Source organism: Cornus florida, unplaced genomic scaffold, assembly GCF_030987335.1.
Source record: "Cornus florida cultivar Cherokee Brave unplaced genomic scaffold, ASM3098733v1 CherokeeBrave_3.0.0_Hap2_Chr06, whole genome shotgun sequence".
In the NCBI taxonomy this organism is placed as follows: domain Eukaryota; kingdom Viridiplantae; phylum Streptophyta; class Magnoliopsida; order Cornales; family Cornaceae; genus Cornus; species Cornus florida.
This window is the reverse complement of record NW_026775576.1, coordinates 96358942-96382438: the sequence shown is the minus strand read 5'-3', so window position 1 is coordinate 96382438 and position 23497 is coordinate 96358942. Positions and strand designations below refer to the sequence as shown.

Genomic DNA, 23497 nt, shown 5'->3' with positions numbered 1-23497 from the left:
CACTTGATTCATTAGCTCTACACAAAACAAAATTTTGCATAAAAAAAAATAATAATAAAAATTTGTCTGTGGCACACACATCTAGCCTTCTCGTCATCCACCAAGCCCCGTCTCTTCAACCCCGGCAACGACCAGCGTGGAATTCACCCCCGGCTACCCCGTTCGCTGATCGCAAAAAGGAATCGCACTTCATCGGTGAGTAGATCACGTGGTACTCTGCCGGAACTAGTGCACCTTTGATGGTCCCTGCAATTTTCCATGAAAAATTATTGTTGGAAAATAGTTCTCCATGGTCCATTAATAAAATTTCCAATATGTTTAGGAGGATTAGGACTGCCCTTTGCATCGACAGTCCCCGGGATTCAGGACCCACGAAAAGGGTGGCTGAATTGATTGGAAGTAGATCATACTTTTGCACCAAAGAAGGAATAGCCATCAGTTTGTCAAGCTTTGAGTTTTGCAGAAGGAGAGGTTGAAGATTGATAAGTGGAAAATAAGGAGATTCCTCTTTTTTTTTTTTTTTTTTTTTTTTTTTTTTTTTTTTTTTTTTCATATCTCTCACTTTTAAAATTCTAATTCTGAAATTTAGGTTCATTGATGTGGAAGCTTCTAGTTTTGTCCTCTTTGTTATGTATAATGGGAAAGCTGTTGTCTTTATTCTCTGGATTGTTTCGATACTAATGACAATTGGGTAAGCAACCAAGGGCGGATCCAGGATTTCTCAATGGGGTGGGCTAAATCAATATATATCAACCAAAATCAACTGTTGTTTAATTCTATTTTTGTTAATTAACAATGTTTCTTTAGACAATTGACTGATTAAGGCATAGAAAATCCTATTTGGGTAATAAATAAAAAAAATTACCAATTTATTTCTGAACAATTCACCACTAAGTACCCTATCTCTTCTTTTGACCAATTTACTAATCCTATTTGAGAATCTACTAGTGGAAGCAGAGTGTGAGGTAGTTCATGGCAAGCCCCTTCCAACACTATGGAATTCGCTCAAAAGCATGTTTTTTTTTAAGTATTTTAATTTTCAAGAAGTAACTTTACAGCTTTACCCTATATTAAGTACTTTTGGTTGTCAAAGTTCTGGTTATGATTTTTTTTTAGTTCTGAAAAGATTTCCATCTTCAAAAAGCTTGGCATGTTGATAAAAATTGTTTCAGATTCAATCTCTGCAGATTTCTAATCCAATTCAGATTCTTTTATTTTCTTTTTTCATCCCCAAATTCAAATTTTCTTGTAGACATAATTGACAACCAAAAAAAAAACAGAAATAGAAGTTATAGAAATTAATATATATATATATATTTGTTTTACTGAAATAAAATGTAGATTATGGTGATTACCTCAAAATGCAATGCAATGATTACCTCAAAATGCAATGCAATGATTAATGCAAATTTTGTTACTTTATGTTGTAAAAAAAATATTATATAAAAAAGATCAAAAAAAAAAATTCACCAAATAGGATTTAGTTTGCAAAACAAGAATTACAGAACTTGATTAGTTGATTTAGAAAAAAAATTTAAAACAAAACCCATACATACAAGTTAGCAGTTGCAGAGAGAGAGAGAGGGGGGCAATCTTGAGAGTTGAGAGACAGCCGGCCAGCGGCTGAAGCTTGCGAACGGCGCACCCGAACTGGAACAGCGGGCGATAGAAACTGAAAGATATGAGTTTTGATTTTTGTGAACAATCTACATGATATGCCGATATGGGTTTTGATATAGGTATTAGGTTTTGAACTTTTGATTCGTGCAGACAGATAGATAAACTGAAATATATGGGTTTTGAACTTCTGATTCTTGTAGATTTTGCAGTCTGCAGTTGCAGAGAGAGAGAGAGAGAGAGAGGGGGCAAGTTCAGAGTTGAGAACGAGAATAGAGATGGAGGCGATTAGGGAGGCTGAAATGATTTGCCCTAAAAATATTTTTTTTTCTGGTGGCCCATCATCCATGGGCCTATTAATTTTGAGGCCCATAAATTTTGAGGCCCTAGGCGAGATTTAGAAGGAAAATAATAAGCCCAACTACTCTTTAACTTTCGGGTTGCTCTTACAGAATTTTTTATTTTTATTTTTTATTTTTGTCTTTATTTATTTATTTATTATCTCCTTTGCATGTATTTCAAATTCTTTCTTTCTTGTGAATATTTTTATATACTATTTGGATCTTATTTTATATTTTCATTTTGCAGGAGGTCTTGGGTCAGGACCGGCCCTTGGGCTTATTTGGCTTGGGCCTTTAATTATATGGTGGCTGAATTGACTTGGGCTTGATTGGGGTGGACTAATTTTGGGGTGGGCTAATATTATTAATTAATTAATTATTTTTATTTTTTTTATTATTATTATTTTTTTTGGCTGGACTAAAATTAGTATGGTAAAAAAATAAATTTTTTTTTTTTTGGATGGGTTCAAGCCCACCAGAGCACACACTTGCATCCACCCTTGTAAGCAACTAAATTTACTTTTGCTTCTAGCTTAATGGGATAATATTTTCTCATGCTTTGTAACTATGGATGTAAAATAGATATGATATGTATAACATTGGAGATGACTTGTTTTGTTTAATTGGGTTATGAAATTTTAGTTTTATACTGTCTTGGTTGGAGCACCGATGAGGCGGAAAGCGTCGGATTTGTGTGAGTGATGGTGGTAAGTTGGTGTAATAATAAGGGTATAGTGGTAATTTAAGTAACTTGATATTTTAGAATAAATAGGATTAAAAAAATAAGGGACAATGTTGTCTTTTCATATTTTTAATGAAGACTAGGACAAAAAAAGTAAAAATGGACCTAAATAACAATTATTTTCGAAAGATATTTGAAAGTAATATTTGACCAAGTATAAATGAAATTAATCCATTAATCAAAAGTGGTCCATACCTGGAATCATCTTATCTAGCAAAGGTGACATAAACCACCTCGAATCCAACAACTTCACGACCACCAATTATGACGCCTTTGCTCGAACAAACACTTATAAAATAGGTTAAGGGTTTCATTCGAACTATAAACGAAGGGATTGCTTGAAACTCAGAGCAACATAGACGCGACGCTACATATGGAGCAACACAACCACACAGTTAATATTAGGGCTTTGTTTGCCTTTGAATGACTAAGGATTAATACGACATGGTTTTGGCCCATAAGGGCATACTAGTCATTTTGAAAATACAAATTCTGTGGCTTAAAATACAAATATAATATTGAAGTCAATTTGGTCATTTAACAGCTCAGTCATATAATAGCGTGCTAAATTAACCGGTGACAAACAACTATAAAGTAAAATTGATGGACATAAAATACTGAAACAGTGACCAACCATCCCAAACCATGTGATTCTCAAATAGGAAAGATGTTCTCAATGTTTCGTTGGACACGCCACCAAGGCCTAGGAGGAGAAGAAACAGGAAGGCTCGCAACATCATCTAGCTTCTTAAAGGTGTTATCCTTAATGTTGTAGGAGATGATCATAGTTGGGTCTACAAATATCACCAAAAACACATCCCCGTCATCTTCTCCATGAATTAAACCAAGCACAGTGAGTGTCTCAGGGTGGACAACCATCTCCGGTTTTGATGCAATTAGATCATTCATCATGGAGTTAAGCCTAACCCGGTACTTCAATGACCACTTGGAGTAGTCGCTTTCCATCTCAAAGATGTTGGCATTAAATCCAGTACCATCACAATATTCAATAAGATGCAAATGACCTCTGGACTCTCCAAAATACCAGCGTTGAACGGTAACAGGCTGAAATGGTGCAGATGGCATTGGGCAGAATCTTTCTTGATCAACATCAAAGTATAGGGAAGGTTGTTGTGATAGTTGGGAGAAGGAAATCCAATGGATGGAACCATTGCAATAGACTCCATCACCGAAATGCACACTTAATGGTGCCCTAAAAGGATGATGATCACCAATATTGGGTTGTGCCGCCCGCCAGGCATGGGTTTGTGAGGAATAAATATGTACATAACACGAGTAGGCACCACAATTTAGTATAGTTTTAAGTAAAACAACTTTGTAGTGAGGTGATTTCAAAGGATCAAAAATCATATATAAAGAGTCAGAAAGATAAAAGAGCCCGGGAAGAGTGCGTAATTTCTTTGTAGTGGGATTGTAAACATGGTACGACATCCTATTCTGATGCTTTTGAACTAAGTAGAGGAGTACAAAACCATTACGAGAGTCTTCTATGACAGTACTAGTAATGTCAGGAAAGTGAGCACTGAGTGACTGCTTTACATCTTCGGCATTAATAGTAATAGTAGAACTATTACATCCATTCTTCAATTCAGAGTGAATGAGAGGAATGTATTTGATGAATTCAGATCCGTATTTACCGGTTAAGAAAAGGCCGGCGATTTTGGGATCATGAGATTGTGGATGCTGCTGTTGCCAGTGGAGGAGACAGAAGCGACTACTGGAGATGAGAGAGAGCCATGCTTTAGAAACTGACTTGAATCGAAGGACGGATTTCGGCGGCAGACGCCGAAGGATCTCCACAACCAGGTCGGCGTTGCAGCCGATGATTTCAGAAGCAGCGACGGCGACAGAGATTTGGTCCGCCGACGACGATCTCTGAGCATTATTCCAGCGGCACCTTTTAAAGTGGGAAGCCATTCCGTCAACAAATTCTGATCTCTCAAGCGGACGCCTTTCGATCTTACCTTCTGCTACCGCTTGCCTTGCGACTTATATAGGCAACTAAATCAAAACCTAATAAAACCAGAACTGGTTGTTTATGTATCTATCTATAATTCTATATAGTCCGTCTCTGACTCAAGGTGTCGTCATGCTTTCCTTTTTGTCAGTCCCAAGTTAATACGGAGTAGTAACTTTCCTTTTTGTCAGTCCCAAGTTAACACGGAGTAGTGACTTTAACCTTGCTATCAATACGGTAAATTTAAGAGCGTGAATGTAATTAATCTTGTATCTTTTATGTTCAAAATTTTAATTTTAAATATTTTAAATTTAAAAAAATAAGTTAATAATTTTTCAAACTAAAAAAATAAAAATAAAAACTATGGAAGCAAACCAACCACAAATCTTAAAATGCGACATTCTGATCTTAATTAGTTAGCCAACTTTTTATACGCGAACTCCAATCACAATAGCAAATATGGTGGCATTAAAGGGCAGAGCTGGTCAGGGACGGAGCCAGGATTGCAAAGTAGGGGAGTTAAAAATAATTAAATTTATGATTACTTAGTGTAGGGCTGCAAATGAACCGAGCTGTTCATGAACAGCTCGAGCTCGGCTCGGGCTCGTTCATTAAGCAAACAAGCCGAGCTTGAGCCCAATTTCTAGGCTCATTTACTAAACGAGCCGAGCCTGAGCAACGTTGGGCTCGGCTCGCATAGGCTCGTGAACATGGGCTCGTTAAGGCTCGTTAGGGCTCGTGAACAAAGCTCGTATCAGGCTCGTTACATATATCAGGCCCATTCTATATATATCAGGCCCATTTGTTTTTATTGTACATTTAAAATGTTTAGTCCATATTATTTTTAAGTTTGGACCAGCTCATATTTTTCATTAATATGGCCCAAGCATTATAACTCATTAGCCCAAAGAAAATCCACCATAGATCCATAGCCCAAATAAGATTTCGGGTTGGAGAAATCATCCAAATTTCTTGTGGAGGCAACAAGCCCCACAAAATTCATCATTCCAAGGTCATGGGCAATCAAATCAATCTAATTCTTAGTCCATGAACCGGCCATTTCAAGATTCTTCAAGCTATCATCCTCCTTCCTATAATGCAAATTTTTCCAATCAGAATCATGTCTCACCCATTAAATTAGAACCCATCTCATCCATTGATTTTGTAAGATATCAAAAAAACCTAAAACTACATCCCACCATTCAAATCTGCCTCTTCTCCACAACATCGTCAGTCTCTCTCTCTCTATCACTCACTCACGAGTTACGAATCAACTCCACCGGCGACGACAACCCTTCCATCTACACAACTACCTCTCTGTCTCTCTCTAATCAACTCAATCGCCATAACTCTCTCTCTCAGATCTGAATGCATCGTTTGTCATCGTCATCGTCGGCCGCAGTCCTCTGTCTTCGCCATGGACGTCGTCCGTTTCCCGCCGTCGTCTGTGTCGCTGTCCCTCCATCCTCGTCATCATCGTTGGTCATCCTTTGTCCTCGCCATCAATTAGGTACTGCATCAATTAATTTTTTGACAAAACTTTATTTTCACTTTAATTCCATGGATCTGGACAACCTCAAAACATTCTTTAGGCAGTTGCAGACAATTTTGTTTAGCCTTTTCTTCTGCTTCCTCTAAATTTATGAAGACTAATGCTCAATGGCCACAGGTAGCTAAATTAATTTATCTCCAACTTATTTTCCTCTGTGGTTTCTTTTTCTACTTAATATATACAATGTTTTAGTGGTTCTATAGATATTATTATCATGGGAATTTATAACTTTTTGATGTGTTGTATTTTCATAGAAAATGCATAATGCACTCATGCTCAATTTTGTCCTTTTTTCTTTTTTCGAAATTAACCCTTAATTTGTTCTTGAAACATAAAAGCTTGCACTACTGCACCTTTTTTTTTTTTTTTTTGCCCTTTTTCTTTTTGTTTATGTGATAATTGATAAAGCAATGGAAAAAGGTATTGTGGCCTGTAGAATACTAATTAATTTTGAATTTTATATATATATATTTTTTTGTTAAACGAGCCGAGCCCGAGCTAAGCCCGACCTTTTAAAATCAAGACGAGCCCGAGCCCGAGCTCGAGCTCAAATTTTTGAGCTCGTCACGAGCCGAGCCCGAGCCCGAGCTGATCCAATAAACAAACGAGCCGAGCTCGAACAGCCTAAAGCTCGGCTCGGCTCGGCTCATTTGCAGCCCTAACTCAGTGTGTCATCCATGCTCTAAATACGGAATTCTCATACATCAGTCATTCAATTAAACCTAATAATTTACAACCTTCTAATACATTTACGTATTTTCACAGTCAAGAATCTACTGAAGTTTTCTTCATACAAATATTAAAACAAACACGTCCAATAATGCAAAATATATATGTTCCTTATCAACAAATTTACATTAGAAAGAAAGACTTATGTGCTCCGCCCCTTACTAATTATTAATCTATTATATAGTAAATTATCCAATTTAACAAGAAATCATCAAGTTATCAACTCTTTTTTTTATATATATTTTTACAAAAATAAAAATCAATATTTCACTGGATTAACAATAATAATCCACAATATTCATTCACTTATATCTTAGTGCCTTACATACGAAGAGTTTATGTATTTTTCCATAGACTAACAATGTGTTTGATTTATTAGGTTGGCCCTGTTATGTTTTATTATGGTTTATTTTGTGATTGGACATGTCCATGGTTCGTGGACTTGCTCATATTCAAGGCTTAGCCTTTATAAATTTTATAACTCATTTTATTTATAGAATATTATGAATTGGGCTAAACTAATAAGAAGAATATTATATCAGCTTATAAAAACAATAGTACTAAATTTTTTTTTTTCAATTGGACCTGGGCTATAGCCCAAGTTAGCCTAATACTAGTTACTCCGTGGAGCTGGTGTTAAGGAATTGGTAAATGGTAGCTAGGAATAAGGATAGAAAGACAGAGGAGTAAAAATTAGAGTTCCTCATATAGCACATCAATAATTTAAAATAGTCACAACTCTAGTGGGTCATTGAGTACCATAAAACAAGGTAGCGTGCTAAATTAACCGGTGACAAACAACTATGGAGTGAAATTGATGGACATAAAATACTAAAATAGTGACCACCTATCCCAAACCAAGTGATACTCAAATAGGAAAGATGTTCTCAATGTTTCGTTGGACACGCCACGAAGGCCTAGGAGAAGAAGAAACAGGAAGGCTCGCTACATCATCTAGCTTTTTTATGAAAAACATGAAAGAAAAAAAATTTGCAATAAGCAAGGGAATTTTTCAATTTCTGCTATGCAAAGTTGCTGCAGCCATTCAGCAGTTCTGGAGCCATCCATGGTAGGTTCCCCTAACTCCACCAGAAACCAAGGTGCTCCGCTTGATTTTTGGCAGGCCAAAATCAGCTACCTGAAAAATAGGGGTAATACTATCATATCAGACATTATTTTGACTTTAAAACTACCATTTTCTTGATAATGTGTACAAAATAAACATCTTTATTAGCAACATTCATTAGAAGTGAAAAATATTAAATGAGATTCCATCAGGGTAACCTTGCAAATGGGTCGTGAAGGATCTTTCAAGTTCACAAGCAAGTTATCACATTTCAGCTCAAAATGCACAATATTCTTTGAATGCAAATACTCCATTCCAAAGGCTGCATCCATGGCTATTATGAGCCGCTTGCGACGACCAAGATGCCTGAAAATTAACATCAGGAGAAAGAACGTGAATAAGAGAGAAAGATAAGTGCTTCTACGTGAGAAAGAAAATGAGCTAGCAACCGAATTTTAAAGATTTATAATTGGTAAAGTTTCAGTCAGGAACATGACCAAAATGATGGCATAACCAAACTTGAGAGCATAAGTAGATAATCACCTATCCTTGCAAAGTAAAACATGCCTTAGAGAACCATCAACCATGTACTATGCCACAGTAGCTAATGTCCCCCCTAGTCCATCTTGCACTACACCATAAAATGCCACCACATTTGGGTGGTGAAGCTTCGAGAGAATTTCAGCTTACCGCCAGAACTCTTTGGTCTAAAAATGATAAATATTAACATCTAATGTGGCAAGAATTTTTTAAAAATAAAATAGATATATTTATCGGCTTGTAGGTGGAGCATCAAAGGGTAAGTGATATCATAAAATTCTTTAAATTTGCTTCCGATGGGCTGGCTGTTTTGCAATTAATGGTTACACATTCACATACATGGCAACGGTGTGATACCCCCGGATTTCCGGATGCGGGTTGGCCAGGCCCACGCCTGATTACCCGAGGATATCAAAACAATTAGCAATTTAATGAACACAGAATACAATATAGAAAACAAGAATGAATAAAATTTTGCTGAAAAGAATCTAGAATGATAATCCAATAATTGAAAACCTCAGAATAAATAATTTCATTGATAATTAAAACTATTTTGATACAACTGATCCATCACGAATGGAAATCGTTCTCCAAATTTATACAACTCGGGAATCCATCTAGTGGACCCCTAAAAACCAATGGTACTCAAAAGACTGGAATAAAACCCAAGTCTTAACATGAAATAAAATCCTACGCCATCAGTAGAGTGAATAACTGTATCTGCTCAGCACGATCATGCTCTACAGCTCAGAACTGACGAACACCTGAAAAAAATAATAAAAGGGTGGGTCAGGCCCACTAGCAAGTTCTAATCTAACTGCAATCCATACAGTGACCCGATACGCAGATACACCATAGATACCTCACAATATCTATCTAGTCCATACATATATATATCCACACTATGGGACATTCACTGAACTACAGTAGGGGTCTCAACCTGAATAGAAGGCAACATGCGAATACGCACCCAAAGGTGGGCATGAGTACCTAGACCTAACAGGGTACACCCAACCTACTATAACCAGCTACACATCCACTGCATATACGCACCCTAACCAACAAGTTTGAGACTCAAGCTCAACTCGTGGTACCATAAACATATATATCTAAACTCCGTTCCAAACCATTCACAAGAAATCCAATAAGTCATTCGGCGTATTCAACCGTACCGACTTATATATATATATAAGGAGGATTTATTTAACAACCCGTTCCCTTATTCCAAAACAGGTAGGACTGAGTATTTTAAATCAGTCTGTCCCTAGTATGCCACCGTCCCATACCGGTGCATACAATCCACAAAGTCCATATAATTGATAGAACCAGTCATACTGTTCACCAATTAAAATCCATAAGGTAGGAACTAGCATTTTGAGCTAAACCATACCTAGTATGCCACCGTCCCATACCGGTGCATACCATCCTCCATATCCATGTAAATTACAACATTCAAATGATAAGCAAGTAATTTACAATGCAAAACCAAACCCAGATAATTGACAGAATTTTAATGTGAGAATTATAATCCAATATATGATTCCAAATAATTGACCAAATTAAGTATAAGAATTCAGCAATTATGTTCCAATACATAATTCCAGGTAAATTACAAGGCATAAATAATAAGCAGGTAATTTATAGTCCAAAACCAACCATCCACATCGTTGTAGAATAGTATTTAGTATTTCAACAACTTAAAACCAAAACCATGTAAATTACAGACTACGAATGATAGTACAGCAATTTAAAATCCAAAACCAATATCCAATTAATTACCGAAGATTTTTAAATGTTTCAGCAATATAAATCCAACCAACTAACCATATAGTTGCAGGGGATGAATTAATAAATCAACAACTAACTTCCAGAGCCTGCATAGATTACATCTAACACATCAATGACCCTATAATATATTTAAGACCATTTTATAAATATATTACATCCCACTCGAATGCCTAAAAATAAGCTTAAGCATTTAAAACTTCATCCATCCACCAACCGTATACAATTGTACATAAGTGTTATACAGTTTGATCCGTTAATTTAGAATTAACCTTAAATTAATTTAGGGTCTTAATAACACCCAAAAATTAACTATTTAATCCCTCCGTGAAGTCTCATTAAATTTCTAAAATTTAATCAAGCCATTTAGTTCATTTCTCTGTTAGTAGCATACACCGTTGTATATTTTTACACTGCTTCATCCTTTGTCTTAAAGGCTTAAACCATGCAACTTTAATTTTAATAACACTTAAAATTAACTACTTAGATCCTCTGTTAAGTCCCTACAATTCATTAGAATCACTCAGAAGCCCAAACAGTGCTCAAAACACCAAACAGGGCCCTAAAACCACTTTCTGGACGTAAAAATAAATTGGAGCCGGCTCTTGGAATGGAGGAGCCGGCTCTTCCCCTATTGGAGCCGGCTCCAATCCCCTAGGAGCCGGCTCTTGCTGAAGGGGAGCCGGCTCTTGACTTCCTAGAGCCGGCTCTCTCCCTCTTGAGAGCCTCCAGTTCAGTCTCTGCTCCGTTTCCGTCAATCTGCTCCTTCTCCGATCAATTCCTACCCCTCAGCTTGTTTCTTAAACTGATCTAAAGGATCTAATACCCTCCTGATAGCATCCCCAAGGTTTGATTATAGCAATTTAAATCAATTAACAGAAGTAAACTTGTGCAAAAACTGAAACCTCCTGCATAGATTACAACGAAGCTAAAAGCAACAGAGATCTAAAATATTAATAGCAACCCTCTTATGAGATTTACATAACTCCCGTAGTCTTTCCATACGTAGTTTACAGTAGTTGCAATAAAAAAAAACAGAGACAAAACTACGACCAGAACCCTCATGCTTAAAGGACATAAAACTGAACCAACTTGCATGCACTGTAACAGATATTGCAGAAATCATCACAGAAATAATTCAAAGCATACATATGATTAATTTGATGTATAACATACATGAATGATTTAGTTGTTAATTTCCTTAAAACCCTAGAGCATATCTAGGTGCACAGAACACGGCTCAAAGGGAAAGAGGAAGATAGAACTTGCCTTTGTAATAGTTGGTCTGCTTTCCTCTGTTCTGGCCATACTGAAATACTGCTTAGCCTCCTATTACTTCTGTGTTTCCCTTCTCCTAGGTTTGGCTTTGAAACCTCAGTCGAGAACTCACAATTTGCTCTGTTATCTCAACCCTTACTCTGCATCTCTCTGTGTTTTGCAGACCCCTCTACGTGTATATGCTATGTGATATATCGTAAAACCCTAGCTTAACGCATAATAGAGTATTTATAAACTAAATACTAACCCTAATCCTTGTCACATTGAGATAAAGCCCTAAACTTAATCCGAGTTTAGTTAGATATCAGATGCTTATGAGACGGCTCCAAAAACCCTAACTAAAACGTATCTAAAACCCTAGTTAATGGGAATTACATAATTACCCTGTTCAAAAATTAAATACTTAATAAATAATTAATTTAAACACATTAATTAAATTAAATAAGCAAGCAACGAATCACCTAAAACACATAAAATAAATAAAACAATTAATTTAAAATAAACCAACAAATAAAGAAATTACACCCTTAATAAAAAAAATAAAAAAAATAAACAAACAATTAAAATTAAACAAACAATAAAATTAAACAAACAATTAAAAAAAATAACACAATGAATTAAAATAAACAAACAATTGGACACATAAGCATATAGATACAGAATCAATTTAAAATGCACACAAATAAAATTTGAATTCCATTTTTATCCCTTTTGAAATTAGGGGTATTACAAACGGCATGCTGCAGTCATGACCCACATGGTCATGTACTGTTAGCAGTCTTAGCACAATACTTTTTTGGTAGTTTTGGGCCACAATTTAACGGGGGCCATTCGAGAAAAACTTTCTAAAAACTAGTTCAAATATAGTATTACTTTAGCCTTCTTGTTTTGTACAGTTGGAGTGGAGTACTTAGAAAAATGTTCTGGAAGAGGGGTAACTCGGTCAAATGTTTAAAACAAGCTGAATTTTTGACAGTTGTGCACTTTAGTAGGATTCATAACATGGTTGAGGCCCAAATTTTTAAAGGAAAATAGACACGAGTCATACAAGTGGAAACTTCTGGAATTTGGATGGCAGCAAAGCAGAATATCATACATAGAATTTTATTTTTCAAAGAAATAATAGATTTGAGTAGGCAAGGAACACATACAATCTCTCTTGCTCGGATGACCGACAAGTGAAGCAGCTCTTTTTTATTGGCAACGTCTGTTCCTCTCCATTTTCCATGATACACAGTCCCAAATGTTCCAGAACCAAGTTCCTTTAGTTCTTCAAGGTCTTCATTCTTTATGATCTGCCATAAGCATCCAGAAGAAATAATTCAAGTGATGTTAATGACATAACTCTGAATAGGAAAAATAAGTTCAACAATTTTATGCTAATAGGTCAACAAGAGAAGGGAAGCATATAACAGAAGTAGAGAACCCAATGCTAGTGTGTGAACATGTGCTGTGCAAAATGAGAAGTAAATCAGGAAATGCATGTTCTTGTGAATTCAAATTTGAAGCACACTTCCTTAGGCAGGCATACCTTTAAGTGATAGACCACAGGGAAAGTAGTATAAGGACGAGGCGCTTACTCTGCCATCTCTTTCTGTTAGAAGACCATGAACTCGAAAAATTAACCAAAAATTGTGTGTGTATGTATATAATTCTAGACATATCTAGAATAAAAATGCCTATAAATGAAAATTAATTATTTTTCTATAATAATTGCTTGATATAATCCCCCCCTCCCCCCCCCCTCCTCCTATTTTTTTTTTTTAATTGAAGAACAGCACATATTGCTGATTACCAGTTAACATGTTATCTGGAACTGTCAATGCAAATTTAGAGTTCAAATCTTCGGAAATCAACTATTATTTTCCTCAATTGCAAAACTTTTTCCCCATACATCAACTATTTATTCAATGTTACACCAAAAATTTATAGAAATATAATCACAGTAGAAGCTATTTATTCACTATTATATCCAAAATTTATAGTAATATGATCAAGGTAGAAGTTATTCAATATGACAAAGGTATATGAAGCTTAGTTAAATGCTTAAATGTGATGTCCTTGTTTTTCTTATGGGATATAGTTAAACAACTTTCCAATCTATAATAGAGAGAGGTTTGACAGTAAGATTGTTGAGACTTGTATTCTAATTTATATCTGTTATTAGTGCCACTAAAATAGGACCACAAATCCCACACGCTTCCAATCAAAACCATGGAACTATAATTCCAGAGTGATAACAGGTGCCTCCCACCGTAGGTGGTAATTATTGGTAAGGAAAATATTATTCTTTTTCACAACGGAGAATGGGTTCTGCTCCCCTAGTCAAGCCACAGATATAAACAGCCAAACACTACAGTGAGATGCATGACTCTCTCTCTCTCTCTCTCTCATTATTGGTAAGGAAAATATTATTCTTTTTCACCACGGAGATTGGGTTCTGCTCCCCTTGTCAAGCCACAGATATAAACAGCCAAAACACTCTTGACAGTGAGATGCATGACACACACACTCTCTCACGCATGTGTGCACATGATAACTAGTTCTTATTTAAAATATATAGTAAATCAGCATATTATGTGACCATAATAGATTTAGATTGAACTGACAGACAAAGTGTAACTAATGCCATCAATACACTAGAATAACAGTTCAGGGATAAAAAGGACCCAATATGCAGCATCATGAAAAAAAAAATTATCTCAAACCCCAATAGATGCATTTATTTTTCAAAAAGTAAGATCCATATAACCAAGCCTAAACAGGAGGCTAGTAGATTGAAGGCTTTGTTAAATTGCAGAATATTAATATGGAATATGGTATAATGAATGCCAGTAGACTTGGTGGCTGGTGCAAACGGGGCAAAGAAGCAACTTCTGTAAACGAAGTAGGTTAACCCAATTCGGATATAAGCATGGACAGATACCCAACGTTGGTTTAAATGTATATTAAATATCAAAACGTCAATTCAAGCAAAAACATACATAAAATTTATGTAACGAACCAGAGGATTTATGATGGAGTTTAAATATCAAAATGTCAATTCAAGCAAAAACATACATAAAATTTATGTAGTGAACCAAAGGATTTTTGATGGAATTTATACATCATGCATAATAAGAAAGAAGCAGAAATAAACAAGAATCAAGTTGACAAAGGCAACCACAGCGGACCTTGACTAACCAACTGAACCACAGGATCTTCCTTGAACACAAATAAAATGAACTAAGTGAAACCTACTTATGAATAATGAGCATCTTTAACATGGATAGGTTCCATAGGTACACATGTCCAGAAATGCCACCAAAAGACTCGTGCTCTCATTGCATATCTTCAATTGATGATCTAATTCAACACAATCTTTTAGTGCTTAATTGCAAGAAATGGGCTTATGATATTCCTTGAAACACCAAATAGAGAAATAGAACACAGCTGCTTCTATATATATATTTTTTTCGTTCCATTTGATCTTTTAGGTCCCGACTTCACCTTGACGGTTATGCCAAGATGTCTTTAAAACCTATATGCGATGGATAGACTCATGTAACCATGACATATTTGCTATTTGCTTACTTGAACATAAACGTAATTTCTTTTTAAAACAAAGAAAATGGTTACTTCCACAAAAGAAAACAGTCGTTTTTTTTACCAGGTACAATTGAAAATTCCTATTTATTTGTTATAACCACTTCAATTGCAAGACACTTTTTGTGGGTTGCCAATGTCTAAGGTTTATGCCTATGTCATGTTACTTTCACCTAAAACTAGGAAATGGTGGATTCAACTCAATTATTTAAATGAAAAGAACAAACAAATTGTAACATAAAAGTTGGACAAGCTCCACATTTTTCCCAAGAGTGACAATCACAGGAAAAAATTTTAAACCCATAAATTTGGCAAAGTAAGGTGGCATCCACATAAAAAGACCAATTGCCTCTATAGCCTCTGATATCTACAGGGCCGGATAGTTAGAAAAAGAACCCTTACTACATGTGAACATCCTTGGACAAAAAGCCTGAACCTTTAATAACCAAGAATGGCAAAAAATAAAAATAAAAATGCATAGTTCATGTACAATCATTTAAACGCACAGTTTGCATATAACCATCTAAGAGAAATGAATAATGCATCCATCACACCTGCAAGCTACTGAGATCGAAATCTCCCAGAGAAGGATCCAGTGGAGGTAGGTCAACATTCCTGAATCCATCCTAAAAGCATCAAGGTTATTAGGATATAAGGCTGCACATAAGCATATATTATTAAGAGAGTCAGATCTTAATTTAAACCACCATTCAGAAAGTACCTCGTACTTTGACTCTCGTATTCGGTTCTCTACCAAACCATCAAATTGCATAGCTTCACTTTCTTTCGCTGAAGGACTGTAATCTGAAAGCAAAGCTATAGTGTCAGCTCCGATTGTACCAGGCAATTCTATCTGATTTTCTTCACTGAAATAGATTTGGGAATCCACATGGCTCAAAGTAATTCCATCCATCATTGACGGCATAAATTTATAACTCAAGGATCTTCTTCCTCAACTTTTGGTAGTCTAGAAGAAAAACCAAGATGATCCTGGTCAATAAAAGAAACATCCTTTCGAGGAAACCCATCTCGTGCCAATTTCTGGAAAAATGACCAATGTTGAGGTTCGAGATTTTCTATGTTCAAGCTCAAGTCTGCTCCATCTTTCTGCAAAGGACTATTACCAGAAGAATCCTCAGAAAGTATAGCTTTTGAGAATATATCCGAAAGGAAATCATGAGGGAATCGGTCATTAATATCAAACTATCAATAAGTATGTCTCCCTGCTCTGCTGTGGAACCAACCAAGGTCCCCCCCGCCGCCCGAAGAAACATCTCCAGTTGAGCTCCCTATCCAAGAAAAAGGTTGAGCATGCGGTGGAGTTCTATTGGTAGTAAAATCGCCATCAGACCTGCCACCCCAATCAAGATCTGGAAGATTGTGTGCATGATCTTCATTGTGATCTGTGAAGCCAATTGACTCACAACAGAGATTCTTGATCCAGTTTCTGATGGTGCGTCAATCAGAAGGTTCTTATCATTATCTTTTGTGGAGGTTGCTCCATGGTCACCCTTCAGAACTCTATCGTCATTCAACGCTTTACTATCATCCACAGGGTTTAGTATTGCCTGCTTCAACTTTTGAAGTTGTGGAAGTCCATCAGCAATGTTTTGAGGATCTGTATGCAATGGCTTTGCAGTTAAGATGGTCTGCTCAGTCTGGAGAGCCAGAGTTCCATTCTGTAACTTCTCTGACGGATTCTGAGATAAAATCCTGCATCAGATTGAGTATGGTTAATGAGAAACTGAGAACCAAGCGAATCATCCGACTTTGTTAAACTGCGCAAATCTGCCTGCTCTTGGGGAATTCGCTCAGAATGAAAGATCCTCCGAGCAGGCACGGGAGGCTCAAGATAGTGTGAACCAATTGGATCAGACTCTGAGTTGGCATATCCAGGAGCAAATGCACTGCTAGAGGCATTACAATCATTGTCATCAGATTTAGAAACCTGTGCTAGATTAACAGCACCAAGGGGCAAGGAGATCTGCACTGCTTCTTGGTGCCTTCCCTCATTCTTTGGAAACTTTAAAGGGAATTCCCCCAGCACTCTGGGGACTACAATTGATGCTTCTTCAACAGGAAAACAATCCATCACATTACCATTATAAGGATGTGACTAAACATGGCAATCCTTATTCTTGTCTGAGGGTTGAACATTTTCACGTCCAACCTCTTACTGAACCAACCCATCATTTCACAGCTTCACCTCCTTTACATGCATTTGTGTTTCATGTGCATATAAGCCACTAGACGGTTGCCCTTCATTCACACCACCTTGATGAGTCATAAGTCCATCAACAGGGTTTGGAACAGAACTTTCTCCAAAAGATGAGCGATTAGAAAGCCGAGGATGATCATAGCCATAGTGCCATGATGCATTAGCTGGCCATGATAAATCTGTGGATGATTTTCGTAAGCATTGGAGGAACTTAGTTGAATCGGTTGAGAATATTGAGTTGTCGAAGATGAGACAGTAAAGCCAGTCAAAGGTGAACTACTAATTCCACCAAATTCAGACGTAATTCTACCTGTGTTTCCCTCAACATTCTGTCCTAGCTCATTTAAATTATTTCCTGAAGAGCTCGCTAGACCATGAAGAGTTGAGTTCTTTCTGGATCCCATGGCCATGCCATTAACAGCAACTACATACTGAATCTCAAAGTCACCATCAGTGCTGCCCAGACCATAATGAGAATCATCCAAATCGCCCATGGAGAACAGAAACATCCTAAGTTTCTTCGAGCCTTCTCCATCCTCTAATACACTGCATTCCTCCATCATATTCTGCAGATCCTCATCACAAGACACAGAGAAACCAAGGCATCAAGATCCTCCCCAGGAAGCTGATATTTAATTGTATGAGTTTGGTTGTACACTGTTACAGTTTTCTGCCACAGCTCGTACCAAGCAATATCCTTGCCGATACGAATTATGCGCATTTCACCTCCTACATATCTGAGATTTGCATCACTTGGCAGCGGTAGAATTTTACCACCAAATCTGCATAGAATCTTTGTTGATGAGCTACTAGATGCTCCAGAAGAGGCATACTCGTGAACAATTCCTCGATTACTGTTGTAGTCCGATGAAGTTCGGGGTACAGATTGCATGGATCCATAGTTGCTTCTGTCTTCATATAAAGAAGTAGTCTTCCTCTCAAAACTCTTTTGAACCTTTTCCTATTATGGAGAGCATTGAAATATCTGATCCACTTTCAGACCCAGTAAAGGAGATGCCTAAAATGCCTTTTAGGTCCATGTAGCCTGTCATGTAATTCGGGTCATTGGCTGTATTTGAAACAAATGGTTTCCAAGGATTCACCCAATCATGCATAAATTTGAGACAGAACACCTCACCTGTCTGTATTGAGAAATTAAGTACAGGTTTAGCTTTTGAAACATTGAGCTCTGGAGGTTTCAATATTGGCATTTGTGTAGCTTGTGGAGTCTAGCAACAACCCCCAAGATGTATGTTCAAGTTGCTCATTTCCACTTCCCATAGAATTGTATTGGACATTGTTATAGTTTTTTTTTATTGTTCCATCATACAAGTGCAGGGCTTCCTCTGCTGTTAAACTCAATTTCAGTAGGGCAAATGCAAATGACAGAATACCACGAGGATTTTATGAAAGCCATACAGGAACAGCACATTCCTAATTGTCCCCAAAACAGAAACTTCACTCGCGGACAAGGTTAACAAATATCATGCACTGGATACAAGTTGAATTTGTAAATCACGGCTACTGAAACTCGAAATTATCTTCATCCAGCAACCAAGTTGTGTTTTATAGACTGAGACTCCTCTAGCATCAACAATCTTGACGACGCTCAGGTATACCTGCACTCTTCCCTACCAAACCAATAAAATATATTGATCTCAGTACATAAGCTGGAAAAAAAAAAAAAAATCAGGCAGACAGTTTGAGTAATGAAGTTGATAAAGAAAATAATAACATAAGAATCATCCTAAAACTTAATGATTATTTAAGGAAAGAAGCAATATGAAAACTTTGTATGGTTGTTTAATCCAGATAAACTTGTGGTAAGAAATTTATTGTTACCACCTTATATACTAACTCTTGCATGAACAATGATACCTAAAACTCGAACATTCTTGTAATTCTATTTGCCAGAATGGATTTTTGGAAGGAAAAAGAAATCTAGCGCTAAACTCAAGCTAATCTCTTATATATATTTCAAGGCCATATGACCACCAGTGATTGCACCACAGTAGACCACTTTAACAATGGGGATATGACTGATATTTTGTGTATTTTGTGTAGTAACACAGAGAACAGGGGATAACGAACATATGCTTAACAAGATAACCAGTTTATTTTACCCTTGATTACCAACTTTCTTTCCCACAAGTTATCTCTTTCCAATTTCAATGACCTTCCAAGCATGAAGACATAAAGAAAGGAAAAAGATCAAAAGAAAGATGAAAAGGAAAAAAAAAAAAAAAAAGAGAGGAACTGAAGCCAGTGCAATCAAACATTATATATTTTTTTCATTAAAGTTTAATAGTAACGGCCAATCAGATTAGCATTGGTTTCTCTTTGGGATTCGCTCCCCTTTTGAGTGCTTTTTATAAATTTTACTTACCAAAAAAAAAAAATTCTCTATGACTAGATAAACATGTCATCGATAAGTTAATGCTCCCAAAGATGCAAGATAGCAAGATTTTGTTCGTCAGGACAATCTTGAGGAATTCAAAACCATTTTGCAAACAGTAAGGAAGATAGTCTAACTATGATCTGTCAACTTGGTAATGATTAGAATATATCACAGAGTTATACAGACCAGTAGCACTTCCTAGATTCATTTGAGCAGAACTGGGCATGGATCTCATCATAACTAACAAGAACTTTCATGGTCAAAATTCAAATGTTTCAGTGTAAACCATTTATAGAGAAGATTCCATCTTCAAAAACCTCCAAAGCGTCAAAAGTCACAACTTTGTTATTGATTAGCTCGTGAAAACACATTCTTATGGAAGATGTTGTCATCCCTGAAATGGATCTAGAACTTGGCAACTACTTCAGAAGGCCTTACTGGCTAAATAAGAACAAACATAAATAAAAAAAGTAAGGACGATGGTAATGATGAAAAAAAGTAAATGTTTGAACACATGTCATCCGAACAATAAGAAGCACTAGTAATAATTGAAGTTTAAGAAATCTTTCTAAAGCCTTGAAGTAAATTAATTTACTACAATGATCTCACAATAACAACCGGAATGTATTTTTTATCAAAAAATAACTATAATCATCATTCATCACAGGCTGAATGCTCTTAGTATAGCCTAAAATAAGATCCCAAAATGGGCTCCACTCTCAACAAGTTTTAATAACAGTAAAGCCTTAACAACCCACAGATCTAGCAAATATTTTGCCCCTTACTCCTGCTAATAAAGGAGCTGGAATTTTTTTTTCCCCCACAAAATTGTGGTGCCCCTTGAGGCCCTTACTTATTTTTTTATATTCTACTTTTCATATGTTCTGCCATAAAATTCAAAAGAAAATTGCTTCATGCAAATGTTAGTATAAACCAAAGACCAAACACCAACCCACTAAACATTTGCAAAATTTAAGGTAGGACATAGAGTCGTGATTGGACATACTTGGGATCGACTACACTGGCTACCACCGTCTTGTCATGATTCTACTACATCTTTGGCTATGCTTTCAACTCTGTGAATGACACGAAAATAAAAATATATATATATATATAATAATTTGAGTATTGATTGTAATTGGAAGCAAGCTTCTTTTCATACTCAAAAAGACTAAAACCCACACCTGAATATTCATTTTGCTTTCTACATTTATGTCAAAAACAATTAATCTACAAATTCCCAAACATACCACGATCAGTTGTGAATGAGCAAAGAACCTGATCTGATCAGTTGTTAACGAGCAAAGAAATGATTTGATTGCCCAAACATACCACGATCGAAGAGGCAAGAGCAGCGACATTAGAAAGAGGGTAAACTTCTGCCAAGAGCACCCTAGATCTTCTCCTGCCAAGAGAGTATAGAGGATTCTGCAGAGTTCTGTGTAAGAACTGTGAAGTAATATTTGATTTTCCAAACATGCCGCTTTTTTAGTCCGGCACACTAAACAGCCGGACAAAACTATAAAATAACATAAATTCTCGCACTTCTAGAACTGCTGGTGAAAAACCGCCAGTTGCATAAAATTCTTATAGTGTACAAGGACAGACAGGAGTAAAATATATAACAAACTTATCATTTGAAGAGGGGATATTGATTACACAAATAAACAGTGACAACTAGTGCAACTTAGGCATAAAAATTGGAAGAGCTTTACATGGCAGCAAATGTTGTTAATCACATTTTTATATATCTTATACATTTGAATTCATCTTTCCAATACGATTTATATATCTTATAAATTTGCACTCTATCAAGTCACATTGCAGTATAATATTTGCGGCATTTCTTGTCTTCTAATAATTAGAATATAACACACTCGGTGTTGTTAGGAGGAAGTAACATACTGAAAAGCAGACTTAATTTCGGTATGATACCAAGAGCATAGTATAAAAGCAACAAGATTTTTCTAAGCAAAGAACTGCAAACTCGATAAATCAATCAATTTCATATATAATATGATAGAAAATGAAACTACAATAAATTGAAATAGTCATAACACAAGTGGTCATTGAGTACCACAAAACAAGGTAGCGTACTAAATTAACCGGTGACAAACAACCATAGAGTGAAATTGATGGACATAAAATACTGAAACAGTGACCAACTATCCCAAACCATGTGATTCTCAAATAGGAAAGATGTTCTCAATGTTTCGTTGGACACGCCACGAAGGCCTAGGAGGAGAAGAAACAGGAAGGCTCGCTACATCATCCAGCTTCTTAAAGGTGTTATCCTTAATGTTGTAGGAGATGATCATAGTTGGGTCTACAAATATCACCAAAAACACATCCCCGTCATCTTCTCCATGAATTAAACCAAGCACAGTGAGTGTCTCAGGGTGGACAACCATCTCCGGTTTTGATGCAATTAGATCATTCATCATGGAGTTAAGCCTAACCCGGTACTTCAATGACCACTTGGAGTAGTCGCTTTCCATCTCAAAGATGTTGGCATTAAATCCAGTACCATCACAATATTCAATAAGATGCAAATGACCTCTGGACTCTCCAAAATACCAGCGTTGAACAGTAACAGGCTGAAATGGTGCAGATGGCATTGGGCAGAATCTTTCTTGATCAACATCAAAGTATAGGGAAGGTTGTTGTGATAGTTGGGAGAAGGAAATCCAATGGATGGAACCATTGCAATAGACTCCATCACCGAAATGCACACTTAATGGTGCCCTAAAAGGATGATGATCACCAATATTGGGTTGTGCCGCCCGCCAGGCATGGGTTTGTGAGGAATAAATATGTACATAACACGAGTAGGCACCACAATTTAGTATAGTTTTAAGTAAAACAACTTTGTAGTGAGGTGATTTCAAAGGATCAAAAATCATATATAAAGAGTCAGAAAGATAAAAGAGCCCGGGAAGAGTGCGTAATTTCTTTGTAGTGGGATTGTAAACATGGTACGACATCCTATTCTGATGCTTTTGAACTAAGTAGAGGAGTACAAAACCATTACGAGAGTCTTCTATGACAGTACTAGTAATGTCAGGAAAGTGAGCACTGAGTGACTGCTTTACATCTTCGGCATTAATAGTAATAGTAGAACTATTACATCCATTCTTCAATTCAGAGTGAATGAGAGGAATGTATTTGATGAATTCAGATCCGTATTTACCGGTTAAGAAAAGGCCGGCGATTTTGGGATCATGAGATTGTGGATGCTGCTGTTGCCAGTGGAGGAGACAGAAGCGACTACTGGAGATGAGAGAGAGCCATGCTTTAGAAACTGACTTGAATCGAAGGACGGATTTCGGCGGCAGACGCCGAAGGATCTCCACAACCAGGTCGGCGTTGCAGCCGATGATTTCAGAAGCAGCGACGGCGACAGAAATTTGGTCCGCCGACGACGATCTCTGCGCATTATTCCAGCGGCACCTTTTAAAGTGGGAAGCCATTCCGTCAACAAATTCTGATCTCTCAAGCGGACGCCTTTCGATCTTACCTTCTGCTACCGCTTGCCTTGCGACTTATATAGGCAACTAAATCAAAACCTAATAAAACCAGAACTGGTTGTTTATGTATCTATCTATAATTCTATATAGTCCGTCTCTGACTCAAGGTGTCGTCATGCTTTCCTTTTTGTCAGTCCCAAG

The 23497-nt window shown here is 36.6% G+C and overlaps 2 protein-coding genes, 1 long non-coding RNA gene and 1 pseudogene across 3 annotated transcripts; all 4 read right to left on the bottom strand.

Annotated features, from left to right (window-relative positions):
- On the bottom strand, positions 1-2601 carry LOC132313116 (uncharacterized). The gene is made up of 2 exons (XR_009483391.1): positions 1557-2601; positions 1-246 (listed from the first exon to the last, which is right to left on the bottom strand). It is a non-coding gene; the product is annotated as an uncharacterized LOC132313116 (long non-coding RNA).
- Positions 2602-3354: 753 nt separating this feature from the next.
- Positions 3355-4638, bottom strand: LOC132314659 (F-box protein At5g07610-like). Its single transcript, XM_059813491.1, has one exon. It carries the CDS (start codon positions 4636-4638, stop codon positions 3355-3357), a length of 1284 nt encoding a protein of 427 aa, XP_059669474.1.
- Positions 4639-7981: 3343 nt separating this feature from the next.
- Positions 7982-18712, bottom strand: LOC132314658 (uncharacterized; annotated as a pseudogene).
- Positions 18713-22015: 3303 nt separating this feature from the next.
- Positions 22016-23299, bottom strand: LOC132314657 (F-box protein At5g07610-like). Its single transcript, XM_059813490.1, has one exon. It carries the CDS (start codon positions 23297-23299, stop codon positions 22016-22018), a length of 1284 nt encoding a protein of 427 aa, XP_059669473.1.
- Between the last annotated feature and the right edge of the window lie 198 nt (positions 23300-23497).